General features: G+C 27.7%; 1 protein-coding gene across 1 annotated transcript in view; it reads left to right on the top strand.

Annotated features, from left to right (window-relative positions):
• The window catches only part of LOC129969534 (protein CEPU-1-like), a 300,199-nt gene that overhangs the window by 245,109 nt on the left and 42,271 nt on the right, over positions 1-12,819 (top strand). The window contains exons 4-5 of the mRNA XM_056084145.1: positions 8,437-8,592; positions 12,690-12,818. Coding sequence (XP_055940120.1) covers positions 8,437-8,592; positions 12,690-12,818 — 285 coding nt within the window. The remainder of the gene's footprint in view (positions 1-8,436; positions 8,593-12,689; position 12,819) is intronic.

The following is a 12,819-nucleotide window of genomic DNA, read 5'->3' as shown; positions in this document are numbered from 1 at the left end:
AAAAAAAAAAAAAGAATGCATTTTAAATTATGGTTACTTTTAGTTTTTTTATTAACAGTGAAAGAAAACTAGCATTTTGTCTTGGAGCAATTTAGAAAAAAAAATTTCTTGTTCAAGTAATACTCCTTCAAATACGCTCTATTTCTTTAGGTGTAAAATAAAAAAAAACTCAGATAGATTTAACATTTTAGGCAATTTTAAGGGTTTATCTTCCTACCTTAAACAAATAAACGCAAATACATTTTTTATATCTATTTGCTTTCTTCAAGAAATATTTATAAAATTGTTTTTTTATTTGTTTTTAGCAACAGGAAAGAAAATTCTTCTAGGATTAATTTATAATCACACTTTGTTTCCTTTAATTAATTTTGAAGCAACTTATGCAATTTTAGTTTTAAATGTTTTTGTGCCTGTTTTTAATGACTGTTCGAGGACTGTGGGTTGATAAAAAAAGAGGAAAGTTGAAAAAACTTAATCTGCTACGGGTTCAAACAGAATGTAATTAGTGCACCTGTTATGACCTATGAATGTTTATTCGAAAACATAATCTTCGGATAATTTTTACGTTCTCTTTATTAAGTTTTTTTTCCAGCAATCATCCCACTAATTAATCATTATTTTTGCTAGTCAAAGCTCATTTTATCAGAGCAAACTTTCTCGCAAACTTAATTAACTAAGAAATAATTTACATGCATCTTTATTTTTTTCATCATCTCAAACCCTCCCGGAAGAATCTGCATCACTGCCTTCACAAAAGTTTAAATACGATTTATATCATCGCATAAAAAAATTGACTGTCTCAAAAGATGTTGTTAATTACTGTAAAGACTAATTGACTGAAGGAAAGTCAAGGATTTAAGTTGTTTCGTAATCCTTCACAACCAATATTGTTTCACTCCTCTAATTGAGCATGTGATATTCGTAAATGCAGTTAAATTATATTCACGCCCCTAGGAAGAAGGAAAAAAAAAATCCTTTTAAGCAAATAAAATGAAAACATCTCATCTAGGTTGCTACTTTTTTTTTCTTTGCTTAAAAGATTCGGCGTCATGTACGGAGCCAAGATCCATTTAACTTCTCTTGTCGCTGAACAAACATTAGGAAATGGAGTTCTCACGTCATCATGAATAAGCATGAAGTGATCGAAAGCAGCTAAAAGATGGAGAGAATTTAAATATATATGTTTGTTTGCGAATCATTTAACAAAATTTATCCCACACAAAGTTGGATTTATATGTTCTTTTTTTTATATTTTTTTGCACAGAATATAAATATGGTAACTAAATGAAAAAGGTTTAATTCATAAATCTTGTTGAAACAACAATATAGATAAGGCATTTCCTTAAACAGATGATTTAAGCAATTTTCAGTGGATAAACGAAAGGTTCAGATTTTGTAAGCGTATTTATGGTTAAATGTGGCAGGCTTTAAAATATGTTTTAAAACTGAAGTTGATTTTTTCTTGTTAAGGGCTTTTTCTTGTAAAAAGAATCTGGTAATAGAACAAGTATTCTTTGTTAGAATTTTTTAGACAATTTTCAACGCATAATGGGATTTATATATTTGTTAAGAAGAAATCCTTCTTAGCTTCATTATAAATAATATGCTTAAAACGTTCAAGCATTCTTGATGAAAGTGGTACAGAATTGGAAAAAATAATATAGCAAAATATATTCTGTTTTTATTTATATATAAATTATATTTATTTACTAAATAGTTTTGGATTATAAAACGAATTTTTACATATTTTTGTATTTAAATACATCAACTATATTTAATTAATCTTCTTTGGGAAAATATCTTCAGGAATGGGCATTCGAATTTTAACTACAAATTCAGTTTTTCTTGTTCCGTCTATTTGAATTGATTTTATTTGGAAAAAGTTGCGAAGTTTTTAAAAATTCAGATTGCACATGATAGCTTTTAAACATGTTTTTTTTTCATAATATTATAAAATTTATCCTAATATAATCAAGCATACTTTCAGGAATTTTAAACTAATTTTATTTGAGTCCCTTTTTTGTTTAATTTTTCTTTCTTTGTGAAATAATTGTAACATTTCAAAAAATCGTATTCACATTGTTAATATTCAGATATATATTTACGTAATTTCTTTTTCTTTTTAAAAATATTTATTCTTACTTCAATCTATATTTATTTTAATCAAAATAATTCTAATAATTCTGCCTACACAGCATATTTCGTATTTGTGAATTTATGAAATAAATATAACTAGAAGGCATCACTCTCTCTGCTTGCCTCACTCACAAGCTCCAAGGAATTACATTGTGATTCTTTTACTATCAGTATGTGATTCTATCTTTCTCGCCATATATTTATGTGTTTCTCTTTTTAATAAGAAAATATAAGCACCTTTATTACTAAGAGTAAATTTCAAGCTATATGAATTGCTAAGATTAATTTTTCCTTAATTAGTAACAGGAAAGTCATCAATTTCAAAGATGAAAATATTTACTTGTAACACACACATACACACACACACACAGAGCGAGAAAGAGATACCAATTCGTATTGAATTTTAGACACCGAATTATGAAAAAAAATCTACTAAAAAGCTTAAAAATTTAATTTGTGCACCATATAATTAGAGTTGTCTAAATTAAGAGTCTAGAATATCTAGAGTTTAAAAATGTACAATTCTTCAATAAAATCATAGCTCAACGAACCTTTTGTTTCTACCGAATTGGAAATCATAATATACCTGATACTGTGCCTGTTCCAATGTCGATAATGATTTAATAGCCTGTCATTCTGAAAATTAAAGTAACTACTCCATAGTAAATGCGACAAAATGGTTTCTTCTTTGGAATCAAACAATAATCACAAGGGGTTTTTAAGAAGTAAAACAAATCAAGAAAACTCGAAAACGTTCTAAGAGGGATTGCGTCCTGTATTCTACCCATTCCGCATCTCTGGGAAAAAGTTGCACATAACGCTGGAAACTACATAAACTAATTATTAAATGTTTCAAACTAATTCCAACATTGGAATAGCTATAATCATACAGAGCTGTCTAATTAAATTTACAATTTTTCAAGAAACATTTCAAACCGAAAAGTTAAATTTTAGATTACCGACAAAGCTTAATTTTTTTTTTCAATTTGTATTAAATTTGTATACAGATTTGAAACAGGTTTCTCTGAACATGAACTCTTCTTATTGTTATTACCTTTTATACTCTGAGAGAAAGAAAAGTTCTGTTTGCAGCGATTATTATCAGAGCTAATACAAAATGAAGTGCCGAAATTTAGCAAGCAAGCCACAGTTTCTAATAGAAATTAATATATATTTTGCAATTAAAATTACTTATTCAAAGCACATCAGTTACTATGTATTACTTAAAGAAAGAATAAACTTTATAAACATAGTGGAAACTAGAAATTTAATTTGCAATTTACCAAATTTATCGGCAAACTTTTAAAATTCAGAAATTCAATTTTCTGAAATTGTTTTCTATCACATTTCAATCATATTAATCATTGTTAATTAGAAACTGTTGAAATTTTGCGAAAAATGTTTGTTTTATGAAAAATGTTAAGAAAGAAATACAGTGACTTTGCTTTCGAAGATTTAAAATGTGTAAACTTTTAAAAAATAGAGATATTTATTTTTACATTGTTTTCCCATGACCTCGACAGGATAGAAAATTATAAATAAATTTAACAACAAAACAATAACTCTGAAGATTTTTTGAAAAATGTTTACGGCTTAAAGTTTTGGGAAAAAATATACTAAAAGAGTGTTATTGGCTAACTACGAGAGCGTTGTTGTATACAGCTATAATCCAAGAGAGGGGTATGCACACATACTTCCAATTTATAAGTTTTATTTTGTGTTTTACTTCAAACAAATTTCTTAAAACAAATTTGTGATTCTATCGGCATTAAAGTTTTAAATAATTTATGAAATGTAACATTAACGGATAATTTAATGTTTTAAAATATTATCCAATAATAAAGAAAAAAATGCTCCACAACAATAATTAAAATGGCCTGGAACATGATAGTCCATGTTGGAATTATGTACTTGCAATTAATTAGGGAATTGGTTTTAGCATAGCATTCATAAAATTTATTTTATATCAGATTGCCTGACATCAAGATATCCATATCTTACAAGCATTATAAAAGCGCACACACTCTGATTGTCTATTATTTCTCCATCTATAAACTATAAGGATTACACCATTTCAAAAAGTAAACAAATTTTTGTACACTGGTTAGAAATTTTACTTGCCCTCTTCAAACATATAAGTAACTAAGGGTATCACTTAAATTCGTTTAATTATTGAACAGGTTTCATTGAAGTAAGTAAGCATTTAATTACGTGTTTATGATTTTTAATATTTAGTTTATAGACCATGCAACATTAATTATAATTATTTGGACCTAATATATCGCTCATGCAATCATGATATATCAGGCTTCAAATCGCATTGTGATCAATCAATGAAATTACCGATATTTTTATGATAAATCTGAAGAAAATTACAATATCATACGAAATTCGTTTACCAGTTGACATTAAAACTTGTATAAGGATTGCATTGTTATATGGGACGACGAAGTTTTAACGTAACCACCAATGATGTAATCACTACATGGATAAAAAAAATTGATTGATTGAAAAATAAATTACCGGACTTAAAATTCACGCTTTTGCATACTAATAAAAAGGACTAAAATCAAAAACTTAAATAACGCGACAAAAAGTAATGAGAATTCATTTTACGATAGATTTGTAGAGATTATATATATATCTATATATATATATATACATGTGTGTGTGTGTGTGTGTGTGTGTGTGTGTGTGTGTGTGTGTGTGTGTGTGTATGTGTGCGCGTTTTCTAATATGGCCTAATTTTTTTTTACCCTGTATAATATGCCTCATATAAAGAGCATTTCTACATTTTGAATCCGTACATTAGAACTAAAATTTCCAAGCTTCTATGAAAAGTTGAGGTTTTACTTTACACAATTATACATAATTTATTATTCCATAGGCTGTAGAACATGATAAGAATTGGCTCAGAGTAATTAAGAGAATGTACGTATTTTGCAAGAAAGATAATGCAATCAGTCAGGACAAAATAAGGATTACGTAGTACCGACGAATAAACAGCTTGGAGAACTTTAGCATTGTATCTGAAAATGGTGAGATGTATGTCAATCAGGATGTACGAGAAGCCAGTAGAAAAATAACCAAGCAGTTGAAGTATAATGATGTTGATACTAATGAAATGAAAATGATTGGTTGCGTTGGCTTAATTACCAGGGAAAATATTATTATTATCAAATGGAAGTCAATAACGTCCATTACAATAATGTATTTGCTTTCATTTTTACAATTAGCTGTTATATAGACATTTTGTGAATATTTGATCACAGAGATAAATGAATTATCTACAAAATTTGACAAAGTGTCCGTTTTCTAGAAATAAATTTTAAAGCGGTTGAATCAAATGGAACTGAAATGTTTAATTTATTTCATAATAAGGAAAAAGGATAACTGTACTTTTCGAATATTATTAATAAGGATAGTCTGCCTACGAGAGACCTTTGACCCCTCAACTTTTACCTTAGGTTGACACGTGTGAGTCATATATTACGGTCATTCATTTCTGAAAGAAGCTTTACATATGTTTAAGATGCTTGTAAACAGCTTTTGACGATATATGTGTATTTATGTCAGATTTGATCTTCAGGCAATGGAATATAGTCCTCCACATGTTTTGAATATTTTTCAAACAACGAGGCACAATGTCACCTGGTTAATGCAATGTTACCTTGCATTAGTCAGGTGACATTAAAAGAATCACGTTTAATTCAATAAAAATATTCTTCTCTCATAATGAGAATATTTGCTGAAATTAATTATTTAATAAATGATAGACAAATAATATGAAAGTATGCGTTACAATATGATGTGGACACATGCCTGTGTTTAATTCTGTGAGATGTTTTAAGATTCTATCATTTTGACATCACACGCTACAGTTAACGGAAATTTTGGAAAAAAGCAAGTTGTAGCCTTCTCCAATGTTAGAAAGATTAAAAAAAAAAGATTGGATCATTAATTATACAAAATAAAACTTTTCCTGAGTTTGATTTTTAACCTGTTAACCTGTAACCTGTTTACCAGATTTATTGGGTTTTCAATATAACTTTATGTTTTACCAAATGTTTCATTTTGTATCAACATAGTTTCTTTGAAAAGTAGTTTCCAAATTTTTTACACACTTTAAATTCTGAAAAATGTGCGTGCTAAAAAAACCGCTGTAATCTTTAATGAAACCTGATAGGAACGAAATTATATATTCTGCAGATTCTTTTAATAATTTTTATCATAATGTCATGCCATGTTGTAGATGTAAGAAAGAAAATCATATTTCCTCCTGATGAAATGAACTGAAAATAGACCAGAGTTTCATTCAAAGGAAAATACATGACGTATACAATACTCAAGTCTAAAGCAAATATTTTCAGGGTGAAACTTTACACTGAATTTTTGTGGATCTCATTTTTACATGGCATTTCAAATTTTGTTTCTGCATCAAATGCTAAAAAAAAGTTATTTCACAAAATATATAGAAGGTTATTTTTGAATACCCTATTTTTATATTAATGTATTTTGTTGTTGTTGTTGTACCGACTTTATGAGTCGTCCTACAAATGCAATTTTCCCAATCTCAAAATAGAATCGTTGAAAGGCAAATAAAAAAAAATTATATTGATGATTCATATCACATTGGACATATATAAAAGAAATAATCACTCTTAAAACTCATGTTATTGTATTCATGTTCATATTCTTAATAAAATATTTCTCGTATAAATTTTCAACATTTTTCAAATTTCAAAATAAACTTTGATTTTTAATTCAACATTGAAACGTGGTGATATAAATAATTAACCAAATATAAACGACACGATAGTAAATTCCTTGTTTGAATCACAAATAAATTTTATTTAATTCTTTATAGAAAAGCATATTTAAAAAAATAATTTTCAAGAATTTTATTGTAAAATTAATTAGAAATGCATATACAGTAATTTTTTCCTAATACATTGCATTACACGCACTTATTCATTTCAGTTCACTAAAAGAAACAGTTAAATGTTTATAAATATATTGCTTTGATATTTATTTGTTTAGCAAGATCTAATGTTTGGATTGCGGGGCGAAACATATAAAAATAAAAATGATCAATTTAGTGTTCATCAAATTCGAAAATTAAGTTATATCTGTGTAAACCGCTTCTTAAGAAACCATACCATTATCTTAATCGCATATACTATTTAGACTATACTAGTGATTAGAGAAATTAAAAAGTCTAATAATATATTTGCCTACTCCACTTAAATATCAGCTAACCGATCATTTCCCTAACCATAATATGCGATAACATAATAATGCATTTATTCTCTAAGAAAACGCAGCCTTCAGTTTGAATCAATACATGGTCAGCATCATAAAATAAGACAGATAAACGAATAGTTTGTACGAAATATTTTATTTTTTATAATATCTTGCTATTACTTGAATTACTACAGATAAAGAATGAATATTAGCAGTTATAAGAAATCCCCGATCTTTGCAATCAAAATTCTTTTAAGTCTTCCGCTAAAACATTATTATATGTAATATATCTTCTAAATGCAATATTTTCAATATGTATTCTGATTTTCATGATCTTTCATTAGAAATTCTGAAAAAGTAATCGCCTTTTTTTCATTTTATCTTCATATTTGAGACGAAAAATAATTAAAGAACATATCATCTCCAGTAGTTATAAAACACATGGATTGTAATAAAGAAAAATTTATAATTTTATCAAGAAGCTAAAAGCATTAGGGATTAAATATAAGAAACAAGCTTCATTCCCAAGTCATTGAATAATGGAACAACAGCGAGAGGATATAGCATGGGCAATCGTAATAAAGATGTCAAATACCATTGAAAGCTAAATTATTGCATTATGCTCATTTGCCCTTTCCAGTCCGAAAAAGAAAACACCCAGATGAAAAACAGCAATTTTTTTTCTAACAATCGATACTGCTCAATTCCTTTATTCTCATAGTCAAAATAAACGTTGCCTGAGGAATATTCCGCCTCTAAAGCAATGCTGGCAGTGAAAGAAACGGGCAAACAAAAGGCGAGAAAGTAATGCATTACCATTTTATTTGATCCGTATTGGTCACACTATGACGTCTCAAGCAGAACCAAAAATAAGTCTAATCCCACGACCTCGGAAACCAATCCTTGTCCAGCCTCTTGAAGAACCAAGGAAATAAATACCATCAGTGTCTGACAGGCCATGTTGATTTTTTTGTTGCCGTCGCCTAATACCTTCCTTCCTTTTCCTAACCTTTCTTTCCTTCCTTTTCAGTCTCTTTATTTTTTGTTTCCTTTCAGTTCCTCCTCACATCGAAGAAGAAGAGACCAGCTCTGACACAGAAGTCAGGGAAGGTAGTGACGTGAGCCTCCGCTGTGTCGCCAAGGGTTCGCCAGATCCGGAAACCACTTGGCGAAGAGAAGACGGTCAGGAGATAACGATTGGGCGGAAAAAAGGTAGATAGATCTAAGTAATTATGTGGATAATGCTTGGAAACTTTTTAGCAGGCTAAAGTGGTTTAGTTTGTTCTGAATAAATGAAACGCTTAAGTAAAAGTCAATGAGAAAGTTGTTCTTTTTTTCGGACAGAAGCGGTATATTTTGGAATTTTAGTTTTCTATACATTAAAATTTTTTTTAGCCAAGCAATAAATGCATTTAATTTATAATTATAAATTTTCTTTTTATTTAAATCTTTGAAAAGTGTGAAAATTATGTGTATATATTTTTTTATTTGACCTACAGCTATTATTAATGTTGTATTAGTACAATCATACAATATCTTTTGCACAGTCCCCTCCTGCCCCTTTTCTCGAAAGTGGAGATATAATATTTGATCATGCAAATGTTACATTGAACGGAATTACGATCATAAAATTGATTTTGTTAATAAATACATACATTATGTTTTCAAAAATTCAGTTTAATGCCATTTGAATCAGTTTTATTTTTTTAAATGATTTGCTTTCATACTTTAGGGAATTCTTTGTTTGCTTCAAACACATATATGAAAGATTAAATTTAATTCTCAGCATCTTTAATATTCACATCACCACTAATATTTTGAAATTACTAAATTATAATTGAAAAACTAATGTTTATAATTAAACTATTTTCAAATTGTATTTTTGTATGAAAACATCTTTACTAAAGGAATTTTAAGTAAATAATTAATGCTTTGGTTAGCTAAACAGTTATCAAAATTAATTTTTTCATCGCTATTAGAAGTATTTATATAAATTAGCACACATTATTTAAAAACAAAATTTAAATATCGTATTATTGATAATTAAATTAGATTGATTTAATTTCAACTTTGAGATTTAAAAATATTCAAATTCATTATACCGTTTCAAATGTCAGAAGTTAATCCACGTATCTTACATCTAGTGAAGCAAGTGTATTATCGACTCTGTTTGTATACAAAGTGGCTCAAAATCATGTATTTGAATAAATATCTCAAAGTTTCAAACCTCAAATTAATGAATAAAAATAAAGAATTTTTCATCTATCGAAAGTTTAAGTTCAGTCGTAGTACTTAAAAAAAGCTAATCATCATTGACAATGAAAAAAATAATCAAAGCATCTGCAAGCTATATAAGATATTGTGTGATTATTTCGAGAAATTCGAACGTATCAGGAAATATTGTTATTGCAGATATCGATATGAACTTAAATAGAATACATTAGGCCGTATAGCAAGTATGCATTGAAAACCGTAGAGTTTTATATCCAGTGGAAGAGTGCAACCTCTAATAATACAGAAACGTCAGAATATGCTTAGAAGCGTGAGGGGTACATTTTGAAGCATGAGGGCACATTTTGAAATACCTCCTGAAATACGAGGATAAATATTGAGTCATGAAGGTACAGTTTTAGATTAAAAGATGCAGCTTGAGGCTTGAAGGTACATCTTGTTGCATGAGAGTATACATATTGTGGCGTGAAGGCTGACCTTGAGGCGTAAAGGTACATCTTAAAGCGTGAAAGTACATTTCGAGGCATGGGGGTACAATCTGAGGCATGAAGGTGCATCTTGAGACGTGGGAACACAGTTTGAGTCACGAATGTACTTCTTGAGACATTAAACTACATCTTGAGGCTCAGGGTACATTTTGAAGAATAAGGGTATATCTTGAAGTCTGAAGGTTTATGTTGAGGCTTAAAGATACATCTTAAAGCGTGAGGGTATATCTTGAGAGGTGAAAGCATATATTGAAGGCGTGAGGATGTATTTTCATGGGGTTATGATGAAAAGATGATAAGAAGAAATCACTATTTTCAAACTCATTAAATATCTTCTAATGGCTTCTTTTTTTTAATGAAATATCAATTTTTATTTAAGACCAGCTACAATCAAAGAACCTAGAGTCAACAGTCTCTTATGCAATTTCCCAAGTCGGCTTTAGTAATGATCCCTGGACAGTGACAATTGAAAACTTTGATGTCTAATATATTTTTGTATTATTTATGTAATATTCCTTCAAATTTTGTATTTACTTCGGTACCACATATATTTAATAGCCCCAAGCATTTAGAATAAAATGCAAGTCAACTGTTGTTGTTTTTTTTACTTTGATTATAAAATAAAAAGAATTAACTTTATTAAATGATTTTTCAAGAAACATTTATAGTTTCATGCATATGCCAATAACAATATATTTAAGAACTCATAGTTTAAATGATTGCATTTATTTCCACTTTCCTACTTTATTTTTAGAATTCCAACATAATTAAATAAGTGAAATTAAGGATGATTTAAAAAGAGATCCATTAATCTTAAAAATTTTAATGAATTTCACAGTCACGTTTTTATTTATTTATTTATTTATTATTATTATAATTATTATTATTTACTTTTTTCAAAGTTATTGAAGGCAGATTGTAATGAAGCAAGAAAATAAATGCCTATGGATTAGTACAGGCTTGGTTGAGTAATGAATAATTTTAACGATGAAATACGTGACAATCTATATGTGAGATATATTCATTATTTCTTAAAATTATTCTTACAATTTTCTTAATTAAAAAATGTATTTTTTGATATATGTAAAAAATAACTAATTATTCAGAAGAATTTTTTTTTCTAATATCTGAAATGTAATTAATCTTATTAATCTGTAATTTCTGAAATTTTCATCAACAAACAATCAGTTTCAAAGTTTATTTTTTTCGTTTCTAGTGAAAATTAGAATTTCCTCTATTTCTAAAACGTTTATTGAGTTTTTAATCATTAAAAATAGTAGATTATAACATTAATCGAATTTTGAATGATTGCCGTATAAGCTTCGTTTACAAATACGACAAAAAATATACCAATTCAAACCAAAATTCAATGATATAATGCTGGTTCCACAATTTTTAAGCAATATATGTATATAAATTATAAAGTGTTATTAAATAAAAAAAATAATAACACTTTAAATAGTTTCTCATAGACATGGAAAAAATAATTATTCATTAAACCATACATTTTCAATATTTTAGGCAGGGTATTGTCAATTGTCAAAGAATAAATTTAATATTATAGAAGGAAATGTTTTCATAGAAATCAATATTTTAAAATGGCATAAACACAATGAAGAAATTAATGCTGGATTTTTCAATAATTTCTATCATGATATGGAAATAAAAGAAAGTTTCATATTTCTTCCAATTTTTTTTTTCCAACAAGAGCTAATTATTTTTTAAGAATCTTTTTCTTTTTTAAAAACTGAAATTTCACTACATACGAATTATATTTTTTGACATGCTATCGAAAATATGATACAAAATATTTTTTTTCTTGTTACATTTTAAATGAATTAGATAAATAAGAATTACCCTCTGACTATGCAAAACAGAAATAGCAAGTTTCACTATTTTTGAGAGTTAATGTTTAACAAACCTTTTTTAAGTATAAAAATAAATTAATTATTTTCACCTATAGAGGCTTTTAATTTCAAAATTATAGAAATAAACAATTTCGAATAATTTCATTTGTATATTAGATGAACATAAAATGAATTACCTATAAAGATTTAAATCACGGGCTATTCATTTTAATTGCTTTTCAGAAACCTAATACATGTTAATATCTTAATTCTTTTGAATGATTATGTAGACTTTTATTGCATGTTATGATTGCTTACACACACTTTAAGGTCAACTACTGAAAAAACTCTTTTCAAAATTAGTTTTGAAAGTAAAACATTTTAATTCAAAATAATGAATCTCTTTTCATTTATGGCAACAAGAATATAAAATTTTACATGTGAAATAATGACGGTAATTGTTTAGAAATATTTACAGATAAAGCAGGAAGGAAAGTTTAAAGTCCCATGTGGTATAAGCAATTCATAGCTGCACATAATGAATCGAATGAAAATTTCTGTATTAGATTTAAATGAATTGCACTGTATCAATTTTATTTAAAACCTAATTTACTTACGTATCAGTATCATTACTATTTATTTTAAAACTGGATTTCTAAACAGTTCAGTACAATTTGATTATTTTCTTTGTTCCATCTGTTTATTTTTATATATTAAATGGATATCCCTTCCTCGTTTTTAGTCACATCAATAAAAAGCACTGATCTGAATATCACAAAAGTTGGACGGCTGCAGATGGGAGCATATCTGTGTATAGCATCCAATGGAGTACAGCCATCCGTTAGTAAAAGAATTGTGCTGAATGTGAATTG

Source organism: Argiope bruennichi, chromosome 5 (genome assembly GCF_947563725.1).
Source record: "Argiope bruennichi chromosome 5, qqArgBrue1.1, whole genome shotgun sequence".
Taxonomy (NCBI): Eukaryota; Metazoa; Arthropoda; class Arachnida; order Araneae; family Araneidae; genus Argiope; species Argiope bruennichi.
This window is presented reverse-complemented; position numbering and strand designations above follow the sequence as displayed.